This window comes from Lutjanus erythropterus, chromosome 9, assembly GCF_056507025.1.
Source record: "Lutjanus erythropterus isolate fLutEry1 chromosome 9, fLutEry1.hap2, whole genome shotgun sequence".
NCBI lineage: Eukaryota > Metazoa > Chordata > Actinopteri > Lutjaniformes > Lutjanidae > Lutjanus > Lutjanus erythropterus.
This window is the reverse complement of record NC_139325.1, coordinates 19,302,006-19,326,902: the sequence shown is the minus strand read 5'-3', so window position 1 is coordinate 19,326,902 and position 24,897 is coordinate 19,302,006. Positions and strand designations below refer to the sequence as shown.

The 24,897-nt window shown below is 39.9% G+C and overlaps 1 protein-coding gene across 3 annotated transcripts in view; it reads left to right on the top strand.

The window, feature by feature from the left end:
- Positions 1-20,742, top strand: part of ptprub (protein tyrosine phosphatase receptor type Ub) — a 231,371-nt gene extending 210,629 nt beyond the window's left edge. For all 3 annotated transcript variants that reach the window (XM_084726379.1, XM_084726378.1, XM_084726377.1), the window contains 7 exons: positions 300-435; positions 1,169-1,318; positions 4,518-4,832; positions 9,932-10,057; positions 14,088-14,245; positions 19,293-19,428; positions 19,541-20,742. In XM_084726379.1, coding sequence (XP_084582505.1) covers positions 300-435; positions 1,169-1,318; positions 4,518-4,832; positions 9,932-10,057; positions 14,088-14,245; positions 19,293-19,428; positions 19,541-19,603 — 1,084 coding nt within the window. In that variant the 3' untranslated portion in view covers positions 19,604-20,742. The remainder of the gene's footprint in view (positions 1-299; positions 436-1,168; positions 1,319-4,517; positions 4,833-9,931; positions 10,058-14,087; positions 14,246-19,292; positions 19,429-19,540) is intronic.
- The last annotated feature ends 4,155 nt before the right edge of the window (positions 20,743-24,897 follow it).

Here is a 24,897-nt window from a genome sequence, read left to right as displayed (position 1 = left end):
GACTCAGATTTAGGAAACGTGAACCTTCATCCCCTTGGCCCTTCTGAAAAGTGAGTAAGCCTCCCTTACATGATTGGAAGGGGAGGGTGAGGAGAAATGTTTTCCATCTTGTAGCTCACAGCTAGATGCCACTAAATCCCACGCACTGTTCCTTTACTGTGCTCCTGAATAGACCTACTGTATCCTTTTTCCATATTTATATCCTTTCAACAAAACTTTTTAACCAACTCAACAGTCTTATGATTTAATGCTTTAAGAAGGTGCCTGATCCCTCATTAAAGATGTGCTTTGTGTGGCAGCGTGGGGGCGGGCCGCACCGGCTGCTACATCGTGCTGGATGTCATGTTGGACATGGCCGAGTGTGAAGGCGTGGTGGATATCTACAACTGTGTCAAAACCCTCTGCTCTCGACGCATCAACATGATCCAGACAGAGGTCAGGTCAAATGCACCGCCAGAGAACCACTTCACATTCCAACTAATTCAATTATCTCGTATTTGTCTTGCACATATTCGGAAGGTTACATCACTGGTCACAATATGGTAACCTCTCTGCACTGGAAAACTTCAGGAGAGTCGGGTTTCTAAACATTTGTTTATCCCTCCTGGTGCTCGGAAATTCAAAGAGCGAGGGGGGGCGTATTATCATACTCCCCTTGTGGGATTTATGTAAAGGTCATTGCAATAGTTTTAGAGAAAAGACTCTCAGTCTCTCAGTGTGCTGTGTAGGCACGTGCTGTTCTTTAGATGTGAAGATAATTTGCATATTCACCCCTTATTATGTAAATCCGACATTGACTTGGCTGTTTATTACATTTGTAGTTATTTGCAGGGGTGCTCTAATTAAATGCACACCGCATGTGTTTGTTTACTTAGAAATGTTTATTTATTCTCCAACAGCTTTGATACACCAACATTATAGCACATGTTTAATTCACAGTAATACAGGTAATGAAAAATCTCTTCATCTCACTGTTTGATTATTTATTTACATCTACGCGTTTTTTACCTGCTTCTGTCAGAACCTGCCTGCTCTATAACATCTCCTCAGCTGTTTGCAGCCGTATCACACACTCTCACTTGTTATTTGAAACCCACAAGACTAGTTATACATGCCCATACATTTGCAAACACACAGCACTTAATTATCGTACCTGTGATCCCTACAGGAGCAGTATATCTTTATCCACGATGCCATTCTGGAGGCGTGCCTGTGCGGCGAGACGGCCATCTTGATGAACGAGTTTGCGGTCACTTATAAAGAGATGCTGCGAGTGGATTCCCAGAGTAATTCCTCTCAGCTGCGGGAGGAGTTTCAGGTCAGTCTCTTCCTGCTGGAAAAAGCCACAGTTTCATGACCTCAATCACTTCCTAAGTGCATTTTCATTTAGTTAAAATATGCAGCTATTAAAACTTGGAACATGCAAACATGCCTTCTGCATTACACAGCCCACACACTGTGATTTGCAATTATAATGAAAATTTTTAAATATCACAAGCAAAATTCTTTCATTTATCTAAATGGAACCTACTAGCACTTCTACTACTATAAGTACTTTTAGTAACAACAGTATAATACCAATACTACTACTCCTACTACTATAGCATGTAATACTAGTGCTAGCAATACTGCTACGGTATTATGTATAACTACTATACATTATATTAGCACAAATAAACAACACAGATATAGTTTAATCCATTATGTACCTACACCACTACTGTTTCACCACTACCAGTACATTTAAAAGTACTTTAACTACTACTAGTACAACTGTAACACTAATAATAATAGTAATAATATAACAGTAATATTAAAGCCATGCAAAAGTAGTAGAAATTAGGTTTAAACCAAATTCAAAATATTGTGATTCAAGCTTGTGTACATTCTCCTAATATTGGGTTTAAAGCTACTACAAGAAGTATTAAATTAGTTTTAAAACAGCCTCAGTTTAATATTGATGTCTCTATAGGACATGAGCAAACAGGACCATCAGTGAGAACACTGGCTGTTTCTATATTGTTGTTCTTAATGACTGCCACCAGGTCATATTCTCCTTGAAATCACATTTGAATCGGGTGTGGTTATGTGTAGACATTTATAAAATGGGCACAACAAAACCTCTGCTCCCACTTAATCTGCTTCAATGACTCTGTGCCAACTCAACAATGGGGAACTGAGACCATTAGTTCACTCCAGACTACTTTGACAAAAACAGTACTTTTACCTGGTAGGACACAGGAGTTACTGATGTTCCACTGCCTCTATCGGTAACAAGTAATATTAGTTTGGATCCGCACTAACATTTTAAAACACCAAAGACAGAAAAACTAACTGATCGTAGCAGTGGTAGACCAGGAACTCCTGTTGTTTTTTTGTTTTTTTTGCAAAGGTTGGCTTTGCAGAAAGTGTAGATGGCGGCTTCAGTTTCCAGTTGGAAAGAGCTGTCTGATCGCAAAGTTAAGCAGTGAAAATATGCTAAATAAAATAAAATCCACTTAAAGTGATACCAATCTTTTTAGGGGGCTAAAATACGTTTTGCAGCTTAGCTTTACTGATAGGACTCCACTGAAGGAGATGTCAATCAAAACGTCATCTGCCACGCCCCCCACAGTCTGGAGGAATGGCTACATGAGCTGTGTTTTGAACTAGGCTGTAGTGAGTGTTGATGTTTTAAAGCTGTTGCTTTGCACAGAGAGGGAACACAGTCACATATACGATTTGGAAAATATAATATTTGCTCATTTGTCCTGCATGTATTCTGTTGTGTACTGTACATTTGCTCAGTGAAGTTAAAACAGCCTGTTTGTTATTCAGACGGTAACATAAACAATTGACAATGACTAGATCTCCTCTGTTGTGGAAATGATGTACCTCACAGTACAGACACCAACAAAGAGTACAGAGAGGAATAGATAATGGATGTGTATGTGCATGTGTGCATCTATGAATGTGTGTGACTTGGTTTCCTTTCACTTTTGATTCTCTGTGACTGTCACTTAAGTCCCGTGCCTGCTTTGTAGGAATGCGGCCTCAGAACATTTCATTAGATGTTGATTAGGAGAGCCAGCTGTGTTCCCACATGCTTCACCTGCCTCGTCCACCACCCTCTGCTGCGGCAGCCGCATTCATTCCAGGTTTAGCATTTCAAAGTCATACTAGAAAAGGCTCATGTTTCCCCTTTAATTTATACGGCCGTATCCTTACACTCTACATAGGAATTATGATGGATGTATTTCTCAGAATGAGAGAACTGTACTATAGGTGGTGCAACACTCTGATTACAAACGGTAAGTTCTTCCTGAAGGAAGATGTTACATGCATCGCTTTGATCCTGTAAACTTATCCGTCTGACATTGTTGTTGAAAGCTTCTCTGCTGCCGTCCAGTGAGCTCTCTGTTTGCTTTTTACTCTGTCATCCTGCAGACGGCAAACAGCCAGCCAGATCAGCAAGTCACAGATCTATTATTGATGCTCCGTATTAATGATCCAAATATTTTTTCATGTTGTCCAATGTAATTATGGCTAAATGAACACGGAGTTCATCAAAGAAAATTGCTATGCAATATTTCCTTTTGAGTTTTCATTTAAACTTCATTCCATGTTGTTATGCAGTTGGCCCACACTCTTAGTAATAAAGATGATACCCGGAACCATAAAGAGTTCTTCTTCTTGTCATGATTTTGGTTCTTGGTAGCACCTTTTAGAAAAGTTCCACTCGGAACCCTTTCAAAGAGTTCTACCTCAAATCCAACGAAAAAGGTTATACCTAGAACCATCTGTGAATGGTTCCACCCAGAACACCCTATGAGAAGATCTGCAGAGAATCCATCTGTGGTGCATTTGTTCCACCCAGAACCCTCTCTTGAGTTCCTATCCCAAACCTTTCAACTATCTAATGGTGCCGACAACCAAGAACCTTTTAATATTCCAAGGGTTTTATCTAGAATCCACTCAGGGGGTTCTACAGACAGAACACACTTGAAGATCTTCCACAAAGAACCTTTTTATACTCCAATTATCCAGTACTCCTCAGGGATTCTACTGAGAACCTTTTAGGGTTTTACCTAGAATTTAGCCATTGGGTTCTATGAAGAACCTCCTTGGATGAAAAGGAACCTTTAGTCTTACAAAGAAGCCTTGACAAATCCCTTTTCGTCAAAAAAGGGTTCTTAAGAACCAAACAGTTCTGGTAGAACTTCAACCCCTCTGGAAGAACCCTTTTGGAACCCTTATTTCTGAGACGGGAATTTGTCCTTTATTCAGCTTGTCAGTGTGATGTTCAGAGTATTAAAGATTCTTTCACTTAACTTTGGATTCTTGGCATCTTCTCCCTCCCTCTGTCTGATTCACTTCTTTTTCTTCCTCCTCCTCCTCCTCCTCCTCCTCCTCCTCCTCCCTCCTCTAACTTCTTTGACTCGTATAACTGTGTCTTTCCATCGCTTAAACGCTGTCTTCAATTTCATTTCTACCTCCCCTCGCTCTCATCTCACCTCTTTAACATTTCTATTTTGCAGACACTCAACTCTGTGACTCCCCACCTGGATGTGGAAGAGTGCAGCATCGCTTTGTTGCCCAGAAACCGAGAGAAGAACCGCAGCATGGATGTTCTGCCTCCCGATCGTGCCCTGGCCTTTCTGGTCACAACAGAAGGGGAGAGCAACAATTACATCAACGCCGCTCTCGCCGACAGCTTCCACCGGCAGGCTGCTTTCATTGTGACCCCTCACCCACTGCCGGGTACGACGGCTGACTTTTGGAGGCTGGTCTTTGACTACGGCTGCACAGCAGTGGTCATGCTCAACCAACTCAACCAGTCAAACTCTGCCTGGGTAAGGTCAAAGTGTTATATATTATTTTATTGCAGTTGATTTGTTGACACTATATGGAAAAAGAGACAAAAAGTTCAAGCTCACTCATAAAAGAGCTGCTGTTTGCTATACTCGTTTTACTTTGAGTGTAGAGGTTAACTGAACTTTACTTCAGACTTTTCCTGACAAACACTGCCTTCACTGTTTCTGTATCTCATTGTGCTCGGGATTAGTTCCTTCATGCCATTTTGCTGGGCTTTGATCCCTGACCACATTGATCTCAAGGCATGACTAGATAACACCCGCCCCAGTTTTTACTTCCCCTCCTCAAGTTACATCTCTGGAGAATAGGCTTGCATTACCCTCTAGCCACATCTCAGGGTTCTTTCTGCTGGCGTCCCACTTTTTCTCATGAGCATATGTCTTTTGTCTGTACTGCAATTTTGCCTTTTCTTTCTTTAAAGGAGCAATTTGTAACAATTGCAAATCCAAAGGGAGCCATATATGCTTATATTAAATAAGTTGAGAACCTTGGAAGCTCAGATGACACTGATGACATAATGTGGTCATTTTATGATTTATTACAGTAAATATATTACATATTTCTCCTTTAGCACTTATAATAATAGCTATAATAATGAAAGGAAACATAACACAAGATTCATGTTCAAGATTCAGTGGAAAACACAATGGAACACTGAGAAAATATGTCATGAATTCATTTTTTAGAGGAGATTTTAAAGCCTCCTGAGCCGTTATGGTAAGCTATTCCATGTGGTTGGAGCTCTAACGGCAGTGCTCGAGCTGGTAAATAAGGACTTAAGGGCTCTAGGAGACAATCAGGTGCCATACTGAGGAAGGCTTTAAAAGGCTGCAATAGATCCTTAAGTCTATTTTAAGTATAGACATGGAAATATATTCATATCTCAGAGTTTTTTTGTCATGAGTCTGGCAGCTAAGTGTTGAGCAAATTGAGCTATCCTGAAGTTTTTATGATAAAGACAGATAAACGGATCATTACAATAATCGAGCATGAGTGAAATTAAAGCATGTAAAATAGTCAGAGTGTCATTAAAAGACAGAAATGATTTCATCCTTAAGATATTCCTCAGGTGGGAGACACAGAATTTAATAAATCTGCAGTGATAATATGAGGCTCCAGACTGAGGTAGCTCCCAGATTTTTAGCAGAAGGAACAACATTCCCTGTTTAAGAGCCAAATGCTGGCACGACGACCATGGATGTGTTCAGCTAGTAATTAAGATCTCCGTTTTGTTGGAGTTAAGCTGAAGAGTTTGGCAGACATCTAGCCCTTAATGGCAGATAACAGTTGTGCAGAGTTGACAATGCTGCTGAATAATTCAACAATGTTGAGACAGGTATGACTTGATATCATCGGCATAATAATGGAAAGAAATAAGAAGTGTTATTCTGTCAGATTATGGAGCCTAAGGACAATATGGAAAACAGAGAATAAGACTGGTCCCAAAATGGAATCTTGTGGTACACCAGACACTAACTATGAAGGGATAATACCACTGACACAAGAAAAAAGATGGACAAACAAAATTATTTTGGACAGTCCTGCAGATACCTCCACCTCTGAATGTTTTAATCTGCTGTGTCAAATGGTTTTTAGCAGGGGTGGGAAGCAACTAAGTACTTCTAATACAGTAACTTTACTTAGAGTAAGTAGAGTTTTCAGGTATCTGTATTATTTATTTGTGCCAACTTTTTACTTTTACCCCCTACATTTTAACACAAATATCTGTACGTTCTGCTCCTTCTCTATACAACAGGCTTGTTACTTTAGTTTTAATGTATTTGAGGGGGATTATTGATTATTTTGCATGATTATGTACTGCCGTCCCAACATCAAGACTGAAGAGGAAGTGGATATGACAATAATACATAGAATAAACTATTCCTTTGAGTATCCATCATTGCTTTTACCACATGATAAGATGTAAGAAGACAGAAACAACATAAAAGACACAACAAGACAAAAATGAAAGAAGAAAACGTAAAAAGAAAAAAATGATGCACGAGACGTAACAAGACGAAAACAATGTAAAAGAGGCAACAAGATGAAACAAGACAAAATGTAAAAGATGTAACAAGATGAAAAGGACCAAAAAGACCTAACAAGACAAAAATGACATAAAACATAACAATGAAAAACAATGTAAAAGATGTAACAAGATGAAAATGACTTAAAACACATAACAACAAAATGAAAACAACTTAACAAGACAAAACTAAACTAATAATATGAAGCAGGTATCAAGATGAAAATGACGTAAAAGACATAACGAGATAAAATTACTTCAAATGATGAACACAATGTAAAAGAGGCAACAAGATGAAACAGACAGAGAGGAGGAGTGTGGAGAAAATGTTAGTTTCAGTTTGCGTGAGTAAAAAAGTTGAATCAGTACTTCTACTTTTACAAGAGTCGTTTACCTACACAAGTATCTGTACTTCTACTTGAGTAAATAATGTGTGCACTTTTGCCACCTCTGCTTCTCAGCACAGAGCATTAGGTAACATCAGCTTTCATCAGGATATAATTAACAGCTCTTACAAGGACAATTTGAAGTACTTCTTCATAATCTCACATTAGCTTGTATTTATATTTATGTTATTGATTAGTGTTTGAATAACCAGTGAAACATGGAGCCAAAGACGCTGGAGATAATGGCTTATACAGATTCCACACTTTGTTTTTCAGGCACAAATGCAACATTTACAAGTGTTGCAGAGTAAAACTTTATATGTTAACCATGTGAAATATGTATTACATTGTTCTTAGCCTTGGAAAGTAGGTGCTTTGTCTAAATTATAAATTATTTTTTTGTGCAAGGTCTGCCTTATATTGTTATAAAATCAGTCCTTAACATTTTTTCCAGTGTTTCTTGGATAATGTTCCTCTGGTAGAGATGTGGAAGCGCTTACTACAGCTTTAACTCCTTAGTTATAATAATAAACTTTATTACTGTAGCACTTTTCAAAACAGCAGGTTACAAAGTGCTTCACAGTTAATAAAGCAAGAAAATGAAAACAAGCACTCAACAATAAAAGCAATATAACATGCAAAACACTGCAACTACACAGACATAAATAGTAGCACCCAGCATAAAACAGCATGTAAAAAATACAGTTTATAAATACAGACACAGAGGCTTGACAATAAAAGCAGTGCAGCAACAAAACAAATTAAAAGACAGATAAAACCAGTTGGGAAAGCAAGCGGCAAACCTATAAAAATGCCAAGTTTTTATAAGTGGGAGTTTAAAAGTTTTTTAAAATGTGGCACAGGTTCAGCTGACCCGACAGCGAGGGTACAGGAAGCCACTGTAAGAAATGGTGATAAGATATTAATCACTAAGTGAAAAGAAAAAATGTGTTTTTGACAAATGAACCAACCAATCGAGGGCTGTTCCAGAGAAACCTACAGATTTTATCCTTAAAAACTGATCTTGCTTTGTCTCTGTTGGTGCACCTCTTGCATCCATGTTCAGTGCTGATGGTTTTCACAATAGTTCATTGAGCATCCTACAGAAAGATATTTGAAATTTAAAACAAAATGATCTTTCCAGTCCTCAACAGTAGGCGTGGGAGGATTTCTGAACTGATTTTTTGATTGCTGAATTGGCTTTTTATGTAAATAGCTCAGGCTTAATCTGTTAGCTTGCTGGTAACACGTAATGGGAATTACTATTAGCACACTAACTGAAATGATCATCACCATTGTGGTAAAATTATCTTAACAAACGGATCCATTTTACTTCACATACTTAACATGAAACAACATGTGTTTATACTTTGAGGCAGATATTTTCTCTGCTCTGTTGAAACAAACTAGTAGCTGCTGATTCCACATTATTACTCAGTGTGTGACTCTGACTTCAACACTCTGCACTGACCAACTATAGCAACCGCAAAGGGTCAAAACTCGAAATGCAATGAGTTCAACTTCATATGTGAAGCGCAGTCATTTAAAGGCATTTTGTGCTGTGTGCATTTTGGCCTAACATCTTATTTTATTTCTGATTTTTTTATGGCACCAGTTTGATGAACAGGAACAGCTAAATATAGCGGTTTACTTCAAAAAGTATTTTATTTACTACTTTTATATGCAGTATAGTAACAATGCTGCTCAAATAAAATTGATTGACGTGATGCACATTGTTTTCAGAAATATTATTCATGATATACATACTCTAGAAGTGTATAATTCAACATTTTACCATAGTTTAGTGTTACAAAAGCAAACAAAAATCATACTGAAGCTTAATATCGAATCACAGTACTTAAGAATCACAATACATATCGACTTGGGACCCAAGTATTGTGACGGTATTAAATTTGGAGATAAGTGTATCGTCCCGGCTTTATGGAACCATGTCAGTAAATTATTTTAATGTTTCTTATGAAATGTAAAGTTCCTCTGTAGGCTTTTTTTTTTTGCTGTGTTGTCTGGTAATAAAAACAAGCACAGAAAAGAAATCGTAGGCACCCCTGTTCAATCCCACTTCTCATTCACTCTGCTTAGACTGTTTTTCATCCCATTTCTTCCAGTGCAGTGCGGTTCCTGTTGGGTCTTGCCTCAAAATTGAGTTATCGCCACTTTAACTTGTTCATTGCAAGATCTTGTTATGAACTCCCTTACAGAGTTCATTCGTGGCACTGGAGTACTCTGTCTCCCTCTTGTTGCAATCTCTCAAAGCACATTACATCTCCCCGTCCCTGCATGGTTTCTCTCCCCTTATTAACACCAGTGTGGCACCAAAACGCCTCCTGTTTGAAGTAAGCGCACACCAACACCACTTTTGTCATTGTGGTTACAGCATTTTACTTGTCTGTCTGCGTGTCTCTTAAACTGCATGCACACAGACCCCCCACTGCAAGCAAACACACACACATACTTACTTAATTTCATCATTTGAACTTCTTAAAGATCTCTTTTCTTTGATAATCCAAAGGGAGAGCAAAGGCAGTTTTTTTGGCCACAACTACAGAAGACTGCATGAGCACACATAGTGTATGAGCTGCATCTAATCACTGATAAAACACCTCTCCCCCCTCTTCTCTCTCTCTGATCTCCCCTCTACCTGTAGCCGTGTGTGCAGTACTGGCCGGAGCCTGGCTTGCAGCAGTATGGGCCCATGGAGGTGGAGTTTCTGTCCATGTCAGCAGACGAGGATGTCATTACGCGTCTGTTTCGGGTCAAGAACGTAACAAGGGTGAGTCATTGCGGCTCCAAAAAAAGCCTGCACAGGACATGTTGTTCCACTCAGTGGTATTTCACAAATGATAACTTGAAGCTCATTAGAAATGCATTAGCTGTGGTCCTCACTGGTAATGTGACATTTTACCTACAGTACATCTAGAGCTGCCAGCTGTAATGTGCATCCAAAAACCCAACACAAGTCCTCAAAGTCAGAGTACTACAGACTCAGCTGTATAAACAATGTGTACCTGAAACCCTCATATGATCATTAGAGTTTCTTTTTTTTTTTAACAATATGTTTATTGACTTTCTGTCAAACACAATCCCTCACACCCTGTGAAAAGTCCATAATAAAAGCAATGCAATGTTATTTATCAAAGGGTAAGAAACCAAAAAAGGGTACAACTGTCAGAAACTCCAACTATGTATCTCTACATATATGAGTATCTGCATATATCAAACATACCTGTTATCAACCCACCACAGACTGAAATATTACACATATAGTTCCTAAAATCAGACTAGCTCTAAAGAATAGTGGTTTCCTTTTGAGGATGAACACAACACATTTTTTCTGATGGAAATGTGGAGAAGGTTCTTTAAACTACATGGAGATAACAAAGCAATGTATTTGATAAACCTCATCTCATTTCTACTGAGTGTCAGATATGTTACCTAGTAATGCTGGTTTAGGTGAACAGGGGATCTTAAACCTGTTACTCGTCTCCAGTCTCCCCAGTAATGTTTTAATTTACTGCATTTCCAGAACATAGTAATAAGATTAGCCACATTTGCGTCTGCTATTAAAATGAGATCTGTAACTGGTTACATCACATAGATTGTTGTATGGATTGTGTTTACACCTACCTAAGATATGAACACATTGCAAGCCAGACTACCTTCAGATGTAGTCTGGGAGATTTGATCCACCCTCCCAGGGGGTTCTGCCAAGAACCTTTTGAAGGTTCAAAGACCAGTTTATGAAAGAGTTCCTCAAGAATTTCAATAATCCTTGAAGAACCCTTATTTCCAGAAAGGAGTCTTTGCATAGTAAGAATTCTGAATGCAACCCTTAGTCCTACAAAGAACTAACAAACCATTTCGTCATGGTTCTGGATAGGACCTCAGCCCCTCAGGAAGAACCCTTTTGGAACTCTTATTTTTCAGAGTGTGAGACAATTTGTTTATCCAGTGGAGTCTGTCTGGTGTAAATTGGGGTCTGTGGATATGGGTCTGTGGTGGCTGTTATGTGAGCAGGTCAGTGCCCCCTCACATAGTGCTTCCTAGTAATTGCCTTCAAATGTACAATCAAAGCTCTGATTTTGTCCTTTTGTGTAGGGGGTTAGTCTAGTTATATGTTAAAGACAAAATGCCTCTGGGGTTTCTGATAACTTTTACTATTTTGTCAGTTGGGAGGAGCTTGATTGGAATTTCCTCTCTGAAATCTATTTCTGAAGTTACTGACCTATAAATAATTAAAGAAAAGAGTAGCTGGGAGGCAGACGACTTTACATAAGTATTCAAAGGACATACGTATGTTATTCTTGTAAAGGTCACCAAATTTCATAATCTGTACAGCTTCTTGTATGCACGCAAACTCAAAGGCTGAAACCTTCACCTGATGCTGGATTTGTACACAGTGTGTGCCTCTGCATCGTTATCTATCTATATTGCTTTCTTATACATTCACAACAGCATTTCTTTAGCCTCATGCCTCATGGGTCAGAGAAGGCTGTCAAATAAATACACTCTAAAATAAATACACTCCAAAATAGAGCCTGGAGATTTGTACAGAGCACAATGGCAGATCAGTAAAATCGTATTCATGGACTGTTCCATACATACTACAAAGCACATTGTTTTGATATTCAGCAGTCCAGAAAATTGAACCAGTGTTTCCATAAGATGTTCTCACGAGAATCATACATATTATAAGAACTTTCAATGGAAAACATGCAAGAAAAGGCCATTGACATGCATGCAATAAAGGTCAGTCTCTCCCTTTTTCAATTTCTTCTTGTCATTACCTAGATAGGCGTCTTCCCATTCTTAGGTGCCTGTTGGCATACTAAAGAGGATCTCTTCTCTTTCATCGTTATAATGCATGCCATATTTTTCAGTTGCAGAATCCTCTTTTCACACTGCAGAATAGACTCTTTTGATTCGTTCATAAACCCTGTCGCAGGTTAGAAAAGTATCTGACGTGGAGAATTAGGAAGACCTCATGAAACAGGGGACATAAAAGCACTGTCAGTGTCTGTTGTGGTACACTCTTAGAAATAAGGCCATAATTAGAAACATAAAAGGTTCTTCAGCTTGTCTCCGTAGGAGGACCCTTTTGGAGTCCTGGCACCTTTTATGAAGTTTCCACTTGGAACCCTTTCAGAAGGTTCTACTTAGGACCTAATGTAAAGGGTTAAACCTAGAACCCTCTGTGATAGGTTTCACTCAGGACCCCCCTACAAGAGGATCTATAGTGCAGTGCTTCCACTCAGAACTCTCTCTGAGGGTTCGATATTGTTAGCAACTTCTAAGGGTGCTAACAAGAACCCACTCAATGTGTTCTACTGAGAATAATTTTTATATTCCAAGTCTTGAACCAACCTGTGGGCTTCCACCAAAACCCCTTTTATATTCTAAGGTTTTTGTCTAGAACCCACCCAGGGGTTTCTACCTAAAACCCTTTTATATTGCAAGGGTGTTACCTAGAACCCACGTGGGGGGTTCCACCGAGAACCCTTTTATATTCCAGGAGTTTCATCTGGAACTCGGCCAGGGATTTTACTGAAAATCCTTTTATATTCAGAGGATTTTATCTAGAGTCCATTTGAGGGTTCCACCAAGAACAAGCACTTTTCCAAGGGTTTCAAGGATTTTAACAATCCTTGAAGAACCCCTTCTTTGAAAAAGTGTTCTTTGGATGAAAAGGGTTCTTAATGGAACCCCAAGTCTTACCAAGAATCCTGGACTACCCCTTTCTTCAAAAATGGTTCTATAGAAGCTAATTGTTCTGGTAGAACCTCAGCCCTTCAGGAAGAACCTTTTTTGGAACCTTTATTTCTCAGAGTGTAGAGGGAGTACAGGGATGTGAGCACGCTCCTACCTGAACTTTTTTCCCTCCAGCTGTGCGCATATGTATGAATCAGTCGTTTTGACTTCATTGTGTTGATTGTGTGTCTGTGCAGCAGGTATGGTTTAAGCCTGTGAATTTGCATAAGCACATGCATGCATTCTGCTCAGGATCGCCGTCAACCAATTATTGAAGAAATCTGCATGCAAGGCGTTTCCCCTTTGCCATTAGAAGCACTGCGACAGGCAGTATCCAGGACTTCCTTTCTTGATTGGCACCCTCACCTCCCCTGTAGACTGCCCCTGTCATTCCCCTCTCTGCCAAGGGCACCTTTTTTCTACCTCTCCTGTCAAGGAGAGGGCAACTTAACCCAGCATGAGAAAAATCAAATCACACAGAAATAACACACACCTCTCCCTCTCTCTGCTTTCTCTCAGTGCATTAGTGTGTATTTTTTCCTACGTTGTGACAATGATATACAAGGGTAGGGTGTAAAAGTCAAAGGAAGTGCCTTGTAAGCATATGTATGTGTATGTATGAGAGTAGTACAAAAGAAAAGTACATTGTGTAAATCCCACCTCCGCCGAGCCAATTCCTCCATGCATCGTTGGTGTCTTTGCCAGCCCAATTTGCATGACTTACAGTTCTCCACTGGTCCTTAAGTATTAGGTGAGATTCTACAGCACAAGGTTATGAACACACAGGGACCTCTCTCACACACAACCCAGGCCCCACTTACACCTGCAAACCCATATATCTCAAAGTCAGTCTGCTGAGTGAGCACAGCTGAGAGTGCCAGCACGCAGCCTGGGGAGTACTCAAACACGGGTGTTAACTGGCACACACAGAATACTGAAACAAGCAGGAAAATGTAATACAACACAGACACACGAGAGCGGGCGCGTGCACGCCCACACAGTACAGTACAACGCTCCGATTGCATGTGTCTAATGTTTTCTGTTGCATTTTGCAGCTCCAAGAGGGCCAGCTGGTGGTGTGTCAGTTCCAGTTCCTGCGCTGGTCGGCATATCGAGATGTTCCCGACTCCAAGAAGGCTTTCCTCAACCTGCTGGCGCAAGTGCACAAGTGGCAGAGGGAGTGTGGAGAAGGACGCACTGTTGTCCACTGCCTGTGAGTAATCAGCAGCGTGCATCGTTTACTGTAAATTGATAGAGAACAAGACAAGGCAGAAACACATTCAGTCTCTCTCTGAAAAGGTCTTCGACAGTGAATTAGTGCTTTTGAAGAGTGACATTTAAAAGAGCATTTAAATCAAAAGCTTATTCACAGAGGGAAGTGTCACAAGAAGTGACAGTTTTTCTCCATTGCATACATATAAAAAGTGGGATTATGCACACAAGTCTGAAAACTTGAAGCTCCATGTATCAACAATAAGACTCCAGACTGCTAAACTCCAAGTACAATTCCTTTATTTTCACTCAAAACACTTTTGTAAACATCTAAGCACATATTAAATAATTTTGCACACTTGGTTTAGCTAGAAAACACTGGCCTTCAAAATGTCACTCTCTAATTACTAATTGACCCTTCCCTAAGCCCGTCCTGCAAACAGTAACTGTTCAATCATAAATTAGGAGCTGTAATTGGGGCACCACAGGCCTGTCAAGCTTTGCGTTTCTCTACGTGTTGAAGTGGTGTGTATGTGGCTCTTAGACATATATCTAAGACAGAAGATAGTCAGTGTTTCATGAGTCTGGATGGTGGTATGTTTTTTGGAATCTTTCAAAGACTTTAATCTAAACGTTGTCTTTATCTGCTCTAACATTAGCTGTGAACATTAGCATGTCCGCCTCACTAACACTATCTTACTGCCCGCAGTATCATCACTGCCAACCAAAGTTGTGTTAGATATCACTGTATTTGTCAAAGTTATGATTTACTCCCATCAGGGGTTACACTGGGATTTGTTATGTTTGGAGTTTTAGGAGGAGCATGCATGCTCATGCAAAATCAAAGTGGGCCACTGCCAGCGTGTCTCTCTGGCTCGCTCTCTTACCTCTAAGCTGGATTACCTTAGCTCATATTCTGGCTGTCTTCCTGTATATATGTATATGTTGATGGTAGTGTTTTAAATTTATCACCCCTGTGCTGATGTGAGGATGGGTGAAGATCTCCAGTTCACAAAACACTCCCAGACCTTCAGCCAAATCCAGCACAATTGAAGTGAATGGTGACCAGTTTTAAAATGTAAAAAAAGATCCCAAATAATCCAAGTGTCCAAGCTGCGACATTAGAATTTGACACAAAAAGACACCATTTTTTTTAGCCTAAATGTCAACTGTAGCCTCTCAGACATGAGCCGCACATGCCTGAAGCAGGTACACAAGCTGTCGCCCAAGCCGCACGACAGGAGATATACAAGATCTCACAATACCTTCACATCTGTGTTTTCATGCTACCTGGAAGCGACTTAGATAACAGACAGAGATCTGCTCAGAAATAATGAGTTGTTATGTGCACTGTTGACTTTGCAAACTTTCAACAAAAAAGAAAATGTCTGAGGACTTCGACATAGAAGAGGGACATCATTTCATTGCTGCAGCCATCCTGCTTGGGCGAGAGCCTGTATACCTGCTTCAGGCGTGTGCAGGTGGATCAGGTCTGAGAGGCTACAGTTGACATTAAAACATGGTGTAAATTACGTCTTTTTGGGTCAAATTTTAATGTCGCAGCTTACAGACACTTGGATTACACCACACGAGCAGTATGAAGACATTTTGTGTTTTTTTGTGTTCTTTTTTCAAATTTTAAAACTGGTCACCATTCACTTCAATTGTACTGGATTTGGCTGAAGCTCTGGGAGTGTTTTGTGAACTGGAGATCTTCACCCATCCTCACATCAGCACAGGGGTGAGTAGATACTGAGTGAAATTTCATTTTTGGGTGAACTATCACTTTAAGTTGATGGTTTTAGTGGAAAGAATCAGTTTTGAGAAGACAGAGCATAGTTTTGAGGGCAATATTTAATTTAGCAAGAAATCTGTGAAGTTATAAAACATGGTAAATCATGACCAGATTTGTTTAATGATGAGAGACTCTGTCGTGTCTCATCTCTGGGGTGTTTTGTGTAGTGTGGTGCAATGAGATGCTGTGCAAAGTATTTTTCCATGGTAGCATTTTGTAATGTCGAGAATCAAATTGCAGGGTAATGTGCTGTGCTGTGGTGTAGTGCAGCATGTGGTGTATGCACTCCTCTGTTGTCCTAAGCCCCCAGAGCGCCCGCCCGCTGATGAATATGAATGGCTCCGTCCAGCTCATTGCCAACCCATCACACGTTCATCCCCCACCGCCCCCATCCAAAAGCACATCACTCAGCGCTGTCACACAGTGTTACCCACGACAACCAGGAAAGAGATTATGGAGATCAAATCAATTATGGCTTAATACAGAATGCGATGGTTCCCACTACAGTAAATCCTGGACTGCCAAAGCTCTGACGACGATTGATTACCTTAATATTGCTTGTATACGCTGCTGAGGCTTCCGTGCCCACCTTCCCTTCATTTGTCTCAGGAGAGAGGAAGTAGATTGTCCTCTACTAGTTTATTGATATTGCCTTTCATTTATGATGACCAGGACAATATTTCCGAAGAAATGCCACAGTGTGCTGTTATTTCTCAATTTTCTCTTCCTCACAGCTCTCAGGTCGCTATTTTAGTATCAAGATATTGTGTGCGTGCTGTATCAACTGTATCAAATGCCTGTTTTTCATGAGGTAGCATGAACACAAAAACAGGGTTATCAGATTACTCGTAGTCTGCTCTGCTTATACTTTATTATTGTCTTCCAGAACACTGTTAAACATATTAGAAGGCTTATTCCCACTGAAGACTGAGGTATATTTGTATATATTGTATATACTGTATATATTTACTATGCATATGCGGTACATATACTGCTGTTCATGCAATATGATAGGATGGGGATCAAATCATCAGACAGTTAAGGTCTAAACCCAAAGCTGCTTCTAATGAAAGGCAAATCAGGGCAGTCTTATTAATATGGCCTATTTCAAACACAAAGGCTATTTTAAATTGCACAAATTAGCCACCTGTGAGGCCCAAAACCTTTTTTCCACCAGGATGTGAACACAAGTGCTAAAATTTCATCATTTTAGGGGCAAGGCCACTTGGCCTTTGGTGTTTTCAATTTTCTGAGGGCACAAAAGGCAGGTGCCACAACAGCTTGGCAAACAAATACAACAATGATGTTAAGTCCAAGGAAATAATGAATTTAACCTCAGGGTTAAGAATGATTTTATTTTTATTCATTTTTTCCCAATTTGTTAATGCTAATAAATAATGACTTAGTATCAGAGTATTATACACTTTTAAAAAAATATGTTTTACAAAGTCACACATTATAATCACTTACAGGATCTCCCATAATTTCATGGCAGAAATGGGCGTCTATAGAGACAGACAGTCTGCATGTGCAACACTGAAAATACAGTTAGAGATGAGTATATAGCACCGACCAAGTTGTTTTTCACTGTTAAGACTCTCCAGTCTGCAGTAAAAATCACAGAACAGTAGAGTATCATCAAGCTTTATATTCACAGAAAGTTTATATCACATTGACACTTCTGTCTATAGTCACACAGTTCCCGTCTTGCGTTTGTTCACATGAGCACTCTCACACTCTCTGTCTTTCTGTCTCTCTCTCTCTTTCTCTCCCTCTCTCCCTCTCTCTCTCTCTCTCTCTCTCTCTCTCTCTCTCTCTCTCTCTCTCTCTCTCTCTCTCTCTCGGGATGGGGCATCAAGGTCATTGTGGCCACGGGGCGTGTACATTTTTTGAAGACATAAAGCCAAACTGCGGGGGCATGGCGGGCATGGCAGCCACGACAGCCATGGCCTGCCCTGGCAAACATGTTTATTTCTACTGTAAAGCTGAGCATTTTAATATTGGGGTCTGTGGGGATTAACTCGCATTTGGAGCCAGCAGTTTTTGGCTCTTCTGCATTAGCTTCATCTTTCAGCCTCAGGTGTTGCTACTTGATATGTACTGAAGACTTTAAAGAATTTAATAAAACGTAGTAAGTGTACTTTTTAGCAAAATGTAAGTTATCATTATAGTGACGTATAATTCCAGTGAATAATTTCCAGCAAGATAAATGCTGTCTTCACTTTAAGACTATTTTTACAGAGTAGTACAGAGGACTGATAGATTGATATTCACAGTAAAGTTGACCTTGATCTTTTGGATATAAAATTGCATCACTTCATTTTAGATATTTGTGTAAATTTTTTTCATGATTCATGTTTGAATTCTGGCATTATGACCAAAAATATGTTTTGTGTGGTGTAACCTCTGACCACCAAAATGTAATCAGTTCATTCTTGAGTTTAAATGGACATTTCTGCCAAGTTTTTAGAAATTCCCTCAAGGCATTCTTATTAATTCTTATTTTCTTATTTGCACACATAAGACAGCATAAAATCCATATAGCGAAAAAATAAGAAGAAATGTGTGTGGACAGGTCAGGAAGGAAAAAAAATATTTGAATATAATCATAGCAATAAAAACCAAGCTAACATAATTTCAGGAAAGTGCAACAAAAAGGACAACAAGGGGCGCTTACAATGATCTGAAAAACTAACCAATCAGTAAACAATGATCCTGATTCACATATAAATACATATATATACATTTTACATTAATGTACGTTTGCTATTTTGTGTTTTAAAATGCAAATGCTTACTTTTTTAGCATTAGTTTTGTGTTGGTATTAAGTATCAGTGAGTTGGCTGTTCACATTTCTTGAGGCCAGGTTCATTTAGCATATATTGAGTGCTTGTCCATTATGTTTGATGACATTAAGGTTCTGACATCACTGAAAGGTCCATCTGTTGACCACCTGAAATTAAAGGAATTAAATTGTCTTGACCCTAGGTTGAGATTTATTGTCATATGCTAAAAACGTGTTATGGGATCATTAGTAGGATTTGTTGTCTGGGGACCATGAATGTCAAGCATGGGTATTTCACATATCTGGACCTAAGTGGTTGACCAACCATCCAACAGACCGTCAGTGCCATCCCTCGAGCCACCCTGCAAGCATCCTAACAACAACAACATTAAAGGATAAAAAAATAATTGTAAATTAGGTTGAAAAGATAAGGCATCTGTTAAAAACTTGTCATGTTTTCCTCTGCAGTAACGGCGGTGGTCGCAGTGGGACCTTCAGTGCCTGCAACATTCTCCTTGAGATGATCCAGTACCAGAACATGGTGGACGTCTTCTATGCTGTCAAAACTCTACGCAACTGCAAACCCAACATGGTGGAGTCTCTGGTAAGAGAGTCTGTAAATATGCAAAGCTTTGTGTTCTGAATTTGCAAGAATATTCCTGTAATTATCCTCCAGTTCTCACTTTTTAATTTAAGAATATTGTATTTTTCCTCAGGACCAGTATCGATTCTGCTATGACCTTGTCCTGGAGTACTTGGAGTGCTTTGATGGTAGATAGCAACTAAATGTTTACCACAGCGGTGGCATCCAATGCGCTGGAGATTCGATTTTAAGGCCACCCAGTGACCTCTCTACTTTAATGTTTGGACCTGCCGACTCAACATTGAAGGGACTGCAAAGGAAGGAGAGGAAGAAAAAAACATGGTCATGGTTCTAACTTTTAACCTTTAATGTACAGCTGTGATTTCCTCCTTGTTGGTGATGTTTATCTCTTTTGATATTTTTTGTGCTTTTCTTGGTCCTCTTTGCCTCCGGACTAAAGCTCTTTTTGTGCTAAGGGTTTCTGTAGCGGCGCAACAATATTCTGAGCTGCTACAAAATAGACCTGTCTGCTCTGAAGAAAGGTCACCTTGGCTGTGTTTCATCGTTCCATTCAAACGGCGAGGGGGCTGGATGAGTTTCCAGAGTTACAGCAGAGTTATCTAAACGTGGAAGCTTTTTCTTCTCTCTTAAGAGCTACATACAACAGCAGTCCACTGTGGTTGTGGCATGACTTATCTACCATACCATAAACTGCCTTATTCTCTGATGATAGGACCGATTTATTCAAAACACTGAATAAATATAAAAGGTTCTCATACTGGTGTACAAACAGCAACAAGAGATTCTAAGAGACCTAAAGCATTAGGATAGACCAGCCCAGTGCTCAACAGTATTGATGCAGAAACTGTACAGTAGTGCAATGTGTTGTATTTGCCATAATGTTTGTGCTGGATTACCATGTGTGCTATAGGTGGGCGCTCCCAGGGACCACAGCACTGAGCCCAGTGCCACCGACCGCGGGAGATTCCTGTCTCGTTACTGTCACAGTGCCAATCCCATTGACTGACTTGAATCCTCTCTTTACTTTGTTCTACTGCTTCATCTTGATATATGCCTACAAACATACAGTATGTACTGCATCAGCTAATGCTCTCGCTCCAAAGTGATTGTTTGCATTTTATACCCAGCGGGAACGTAAAAGAAGCAGAAGGAAACTGTTAAGAAATGTACTTACATGCCATTGTGGTGGTGTGAAACGTGATGTTTCATTAATGCTGTGGTGTCTAAACCAGTGCTGCGTTACAGGTTTGAGTCTGTAAACTCCTTTTACTCCTTTGTTGTCTGAGACACTCGGTTGTACTGTAAACTGTCAAAGCAAGCTGAAGCAGTTTGAATTTTATCACAACCCTTTCAGGTAGGGAATTCATTTTACAATTTTCACATTAATATTACTTGTTGTTCCTAGTGGTGTAAAATAAATAAAGTAAATATATATAAATAAAAAAGGGGCATTAACATTGTGCAGAGAGGAAAAAATGCTACTTTGGGTCACCACTCACCACTGAACACACAGAGAGCTGAAGTCCCTCCCCTTCTGGTGGACCACCACCTTACTTTTGAAAAAATCTGAACAGTCACCCATGACAAGAGACAAATACATTTTTGATCCCCTTTGAACTGTACCACGAATTACACATATGATGTTTGTCATTTGTTTTAAAATTAATTTGTTGTGAAACTGTTGAAGTATAACACTATGAAGGTATGTAATTAGAAAGACTAAATATCCAGAAGTCACATTAGCGATGAGTTTCTCCCTCTAAAAGCTGATGTTAGCTGCTTCATGTTTTGCACCGGCATGTAGTCACACAAGTGATATTCCTTGCTCATTCTTTCTCTTCCCAGCTGATGAAATGACCACAAGCTGCTGGATAAAACACATCAGGTAAGAAAACATTACAAGGGGCAGTGATTGTTGGTGTTGACAGGGGAGGACTTTTCATTATTAATGACGCCTTTCTAAAAATCCACAAGCTAAAATGACATTTTCATTGAAAAATAAAGTGAAACTACCCCAGCAGTGCAGAAATAAGGAGAAAATGGGAGCATACTAAAAGACAATAGCCACCCCAGCCACAGCCTGCTCACCTTGCTGCTGTCTGGCAAGAGATACATAAGTATCTGCTGCTATAACACCAATCTGCAGATCAGCTTCTTTCCTGAAGCTGTGACACTCATCAATTCATCCTCAACTTAACATCATAGATAAAAGTGTATTTTTATAACTTATTATTGAAAAAGGGGGGCGGGGCTCCATGGCTGTGTGTGCTTCAGGCCTCAAATGGACTAAATCCGCCCCGGGGTGCTGATGATGTTTATTTGTGCAAGACAAGATATGTAGTTCATTGAGCAGTTTCACACAAAACTAAACTAAACGTTGACAAACCTATGCCGAATGACAATTTTCTTGATTTGAAATGGGATCAAAACAATATTTGTCTCTTGCCACTGACTACAGTTCATATTTTATTTTATTAAGTAAGGTCACATGGGGCAAACCATAAGAGGAGGGACTTTGCCTTTCTACTAGTGTTTTCACATTGGTGGTCATCTTTAACATTTTAAAATAAAAACTGTATTTTAAATGGGAGAAATGGTAGGAAACAGTTGCCCACAGACTCTGCTGATGTCCAGCTATTGCTGACTTGATGGACAAACAGAATCCAGTGTTTTTCATCTGCTGGCCAATGCCTGGAGACCACTGGAACTGTTAATGCCTGAATCAATAGAAGAAACTCAGACAGGTTGGCATGTGTGTGTTACTCATAATTGATCTGAGTCAGCTTGGAAACATTCTCTAAAAAAGACAACAACACACTGACAAGAAGCAATCCTCTTTTTATTTTGTTTTCCAGAACCAGGAAAATACCTATTCTCCACTCCTCTATTACCCTTTAAAATATGTTATTCCCCACCATATCTCTTGAAACTCCTTTAAGTGCAGGTTCTCAAGGAGGGCGTTAAAGGTATCACTCCAGGACCTGCCCTAATAAACAAGGAGAGAAACCTTGAAGCCCACGGAAACTGAGAAATGGCAGCTAGGCAAATTCTACTGCTGCTAGTTTGCAGCTCACTGTCTGGTTCAGATCAAGGAAACTAAAAAAGAAGGAAGGGTCATTGCATCAATATATAATATTCTATGTTCTGCTCAGACTTTGGAACCTGTTCTATGAGACTTATAGGAGATCCAGGGAGAATCATACTAAACCCCGACATATCTGCATTTTATGACCGTTGATAAAGTAATAAGGGCTTGTCACCTGAAAGTCAAAGATTCGAATCATGAGTCAGAGAAACCTCAGACATTTTTCAAGTTGATCATTTGTGGTTTTTTTTCCTTTGTCAGTGTGCATTGCAGTAACAGGACAAACATAGAAGTTTACAAAATGTACAGTCATGAGGAATTATAAATAAGGAGGAAAAAAGCACAGGCGGTCATTGTACACAGAGACCATCCAACAGCATGGTAGTCTCTAAACTTTACAAACCAAGTCTCTAAATCACCACAAACAACAAAACTAACCGTGATGGAAACAGAGAAGAGTGATAGAAATGGAGTATAGATGCCACGCTGTCAGCCACGCCACCACAGTGCACAGTGGAGCACACAGGACAGGCAACGCTTACATGTTTTCCTGTGCCTGTTCTCGCCACTGACAAGCTCAGATTGCTATTATAAGCAGCTAACAACATAATGAAAATGGGTTGCTACAGTAAGAGAGTTTTTTTGTTTGTTTGTTTTCTGTTTTTATGGCTGTTTTATTGCTCTCGCCAAACTAACCAGACTCTCTTTGAAGCATCATCATTGTCAGCTTTAATCAAACAAAATAAACATCACCAAAAATATCTTAGTTTGTCTTTCCACTGTTCCAACAATTACCAGCTCTGGTTTGGTCAAAATAAACCCTTTATTCGCTGCGGGAAGGAGCTGAAGCCCTGCAGGGAGAGGCTCTGTGGTGCACTGGGACACACACTCGGTCTGGGTGGAAATCGGATGTTTTCACAGATGACAAAAAATCATTAAAACCTGAGTTTTACTGGTAAAACTGTCACGTAGGCTGATTTGGCTGTTCAGACTACAGCCCAAGAGGAACGGCCTCGAAAAAATGAAAGAACACTAAAAACACACACTTTAGGGAATAACATACTGATTGACTTTTCTAAATGTTTGTTTATTTGCTGTTGGTCTCCAAATAGTATGACTGACATTGCATCTCCTATAAGGTTCAATAGAACTGGCACCAAAGTCTGGAGCATAGCATGTTGATTAGAGATGTAATGACTCTGCCTTCTATTTTAATTTCCTTGGGAGCAAGTGGGAGCATCCAGAGTATATGAGGAATCTAGCAGTATAGCAGCATTACCAGGCTCCCACAGGTTCACTGATAGAGCAGCTTGTTTTTAATGAGGATGAAGTAATGAGGTAGCTACGGTGTAGTCAGTGATCTGACGCAGGATCACTGGAGGAAGTGCCTGGACACTTTTTCTCGAGGGTCGGAAGGAACGTGTACATACAGATGTATATTATGTTATGTGAATACTATGTGAATAATATACTATATGTTTGCAGAGAGTACAGACGTAACCACTACATAACCACGAAGGTGAATGTGCTGTAAATGACCATTTTGTGAGTTTATTGCCAGAACTTTTAACAACCAAGTCTCCTGAGTGTTCATTCCCGTGCTCCGAGTAAAACAGGTCCATCAAAGCATGTATGAATCCATCGTCTGCTTCGCATTTCATTTAGTTCATTTCAGAATAGCCTGGTCCACATCATTTATTTCAACCGCTGTGTTTTCCAGCAGCCACAACTTTGTGTGAGTGCATTGTACTTTTACCATTCCAAAGCTTTTTATTACGACTGCTCTCTGCGTGGCGGCGACCGCCCTGCGAGTGCCGTTGATTTCACTTGTGTGTCTCTGTATGAACCAATGGTACATGACTACTGTGTTTTTGACCATTGTATTTGTGGGGGCGAGGTGTGTATTTAATGAGAGAGACGGAGATGACGGATGTATTTTTGGGGGTCAGGAAAGGGTTTGTTCTGAAGCGATCAACAATAAAAGAACAAGGGGAAAAAAAAGAGGTGTGTTGTTGTCAACTTGTCATTGGATGCTCTGTCAAAAATGCATACACCAGCTAGAAAATTCTGTGTGGTTTTATAATTGGTTTGTCAGCAGAAGCGGGCGACTGACAGCTGGACACGGACTTCCTGTCTATAAGCCTCTGACCCTCCTGCGGTTTCTCATACGGATGTGTTCTTTTAGCAGTTCCCTCCGCCTTGAACCACATCGACCATTTGATCTCTCCCCTCTTTTTAATCTCTCACCTTATTTCTTTCCCTTTCCCCTTTTCATCCCCACCAACCAACCTCTGTCTGTCCCCTCCGCTCCCCTCCCTCTTCCTCTCCTCCTCCTCCTCCTCCATCACTTTCATTTCTCCCTCTCATCCTTCTCCATCTCTCTC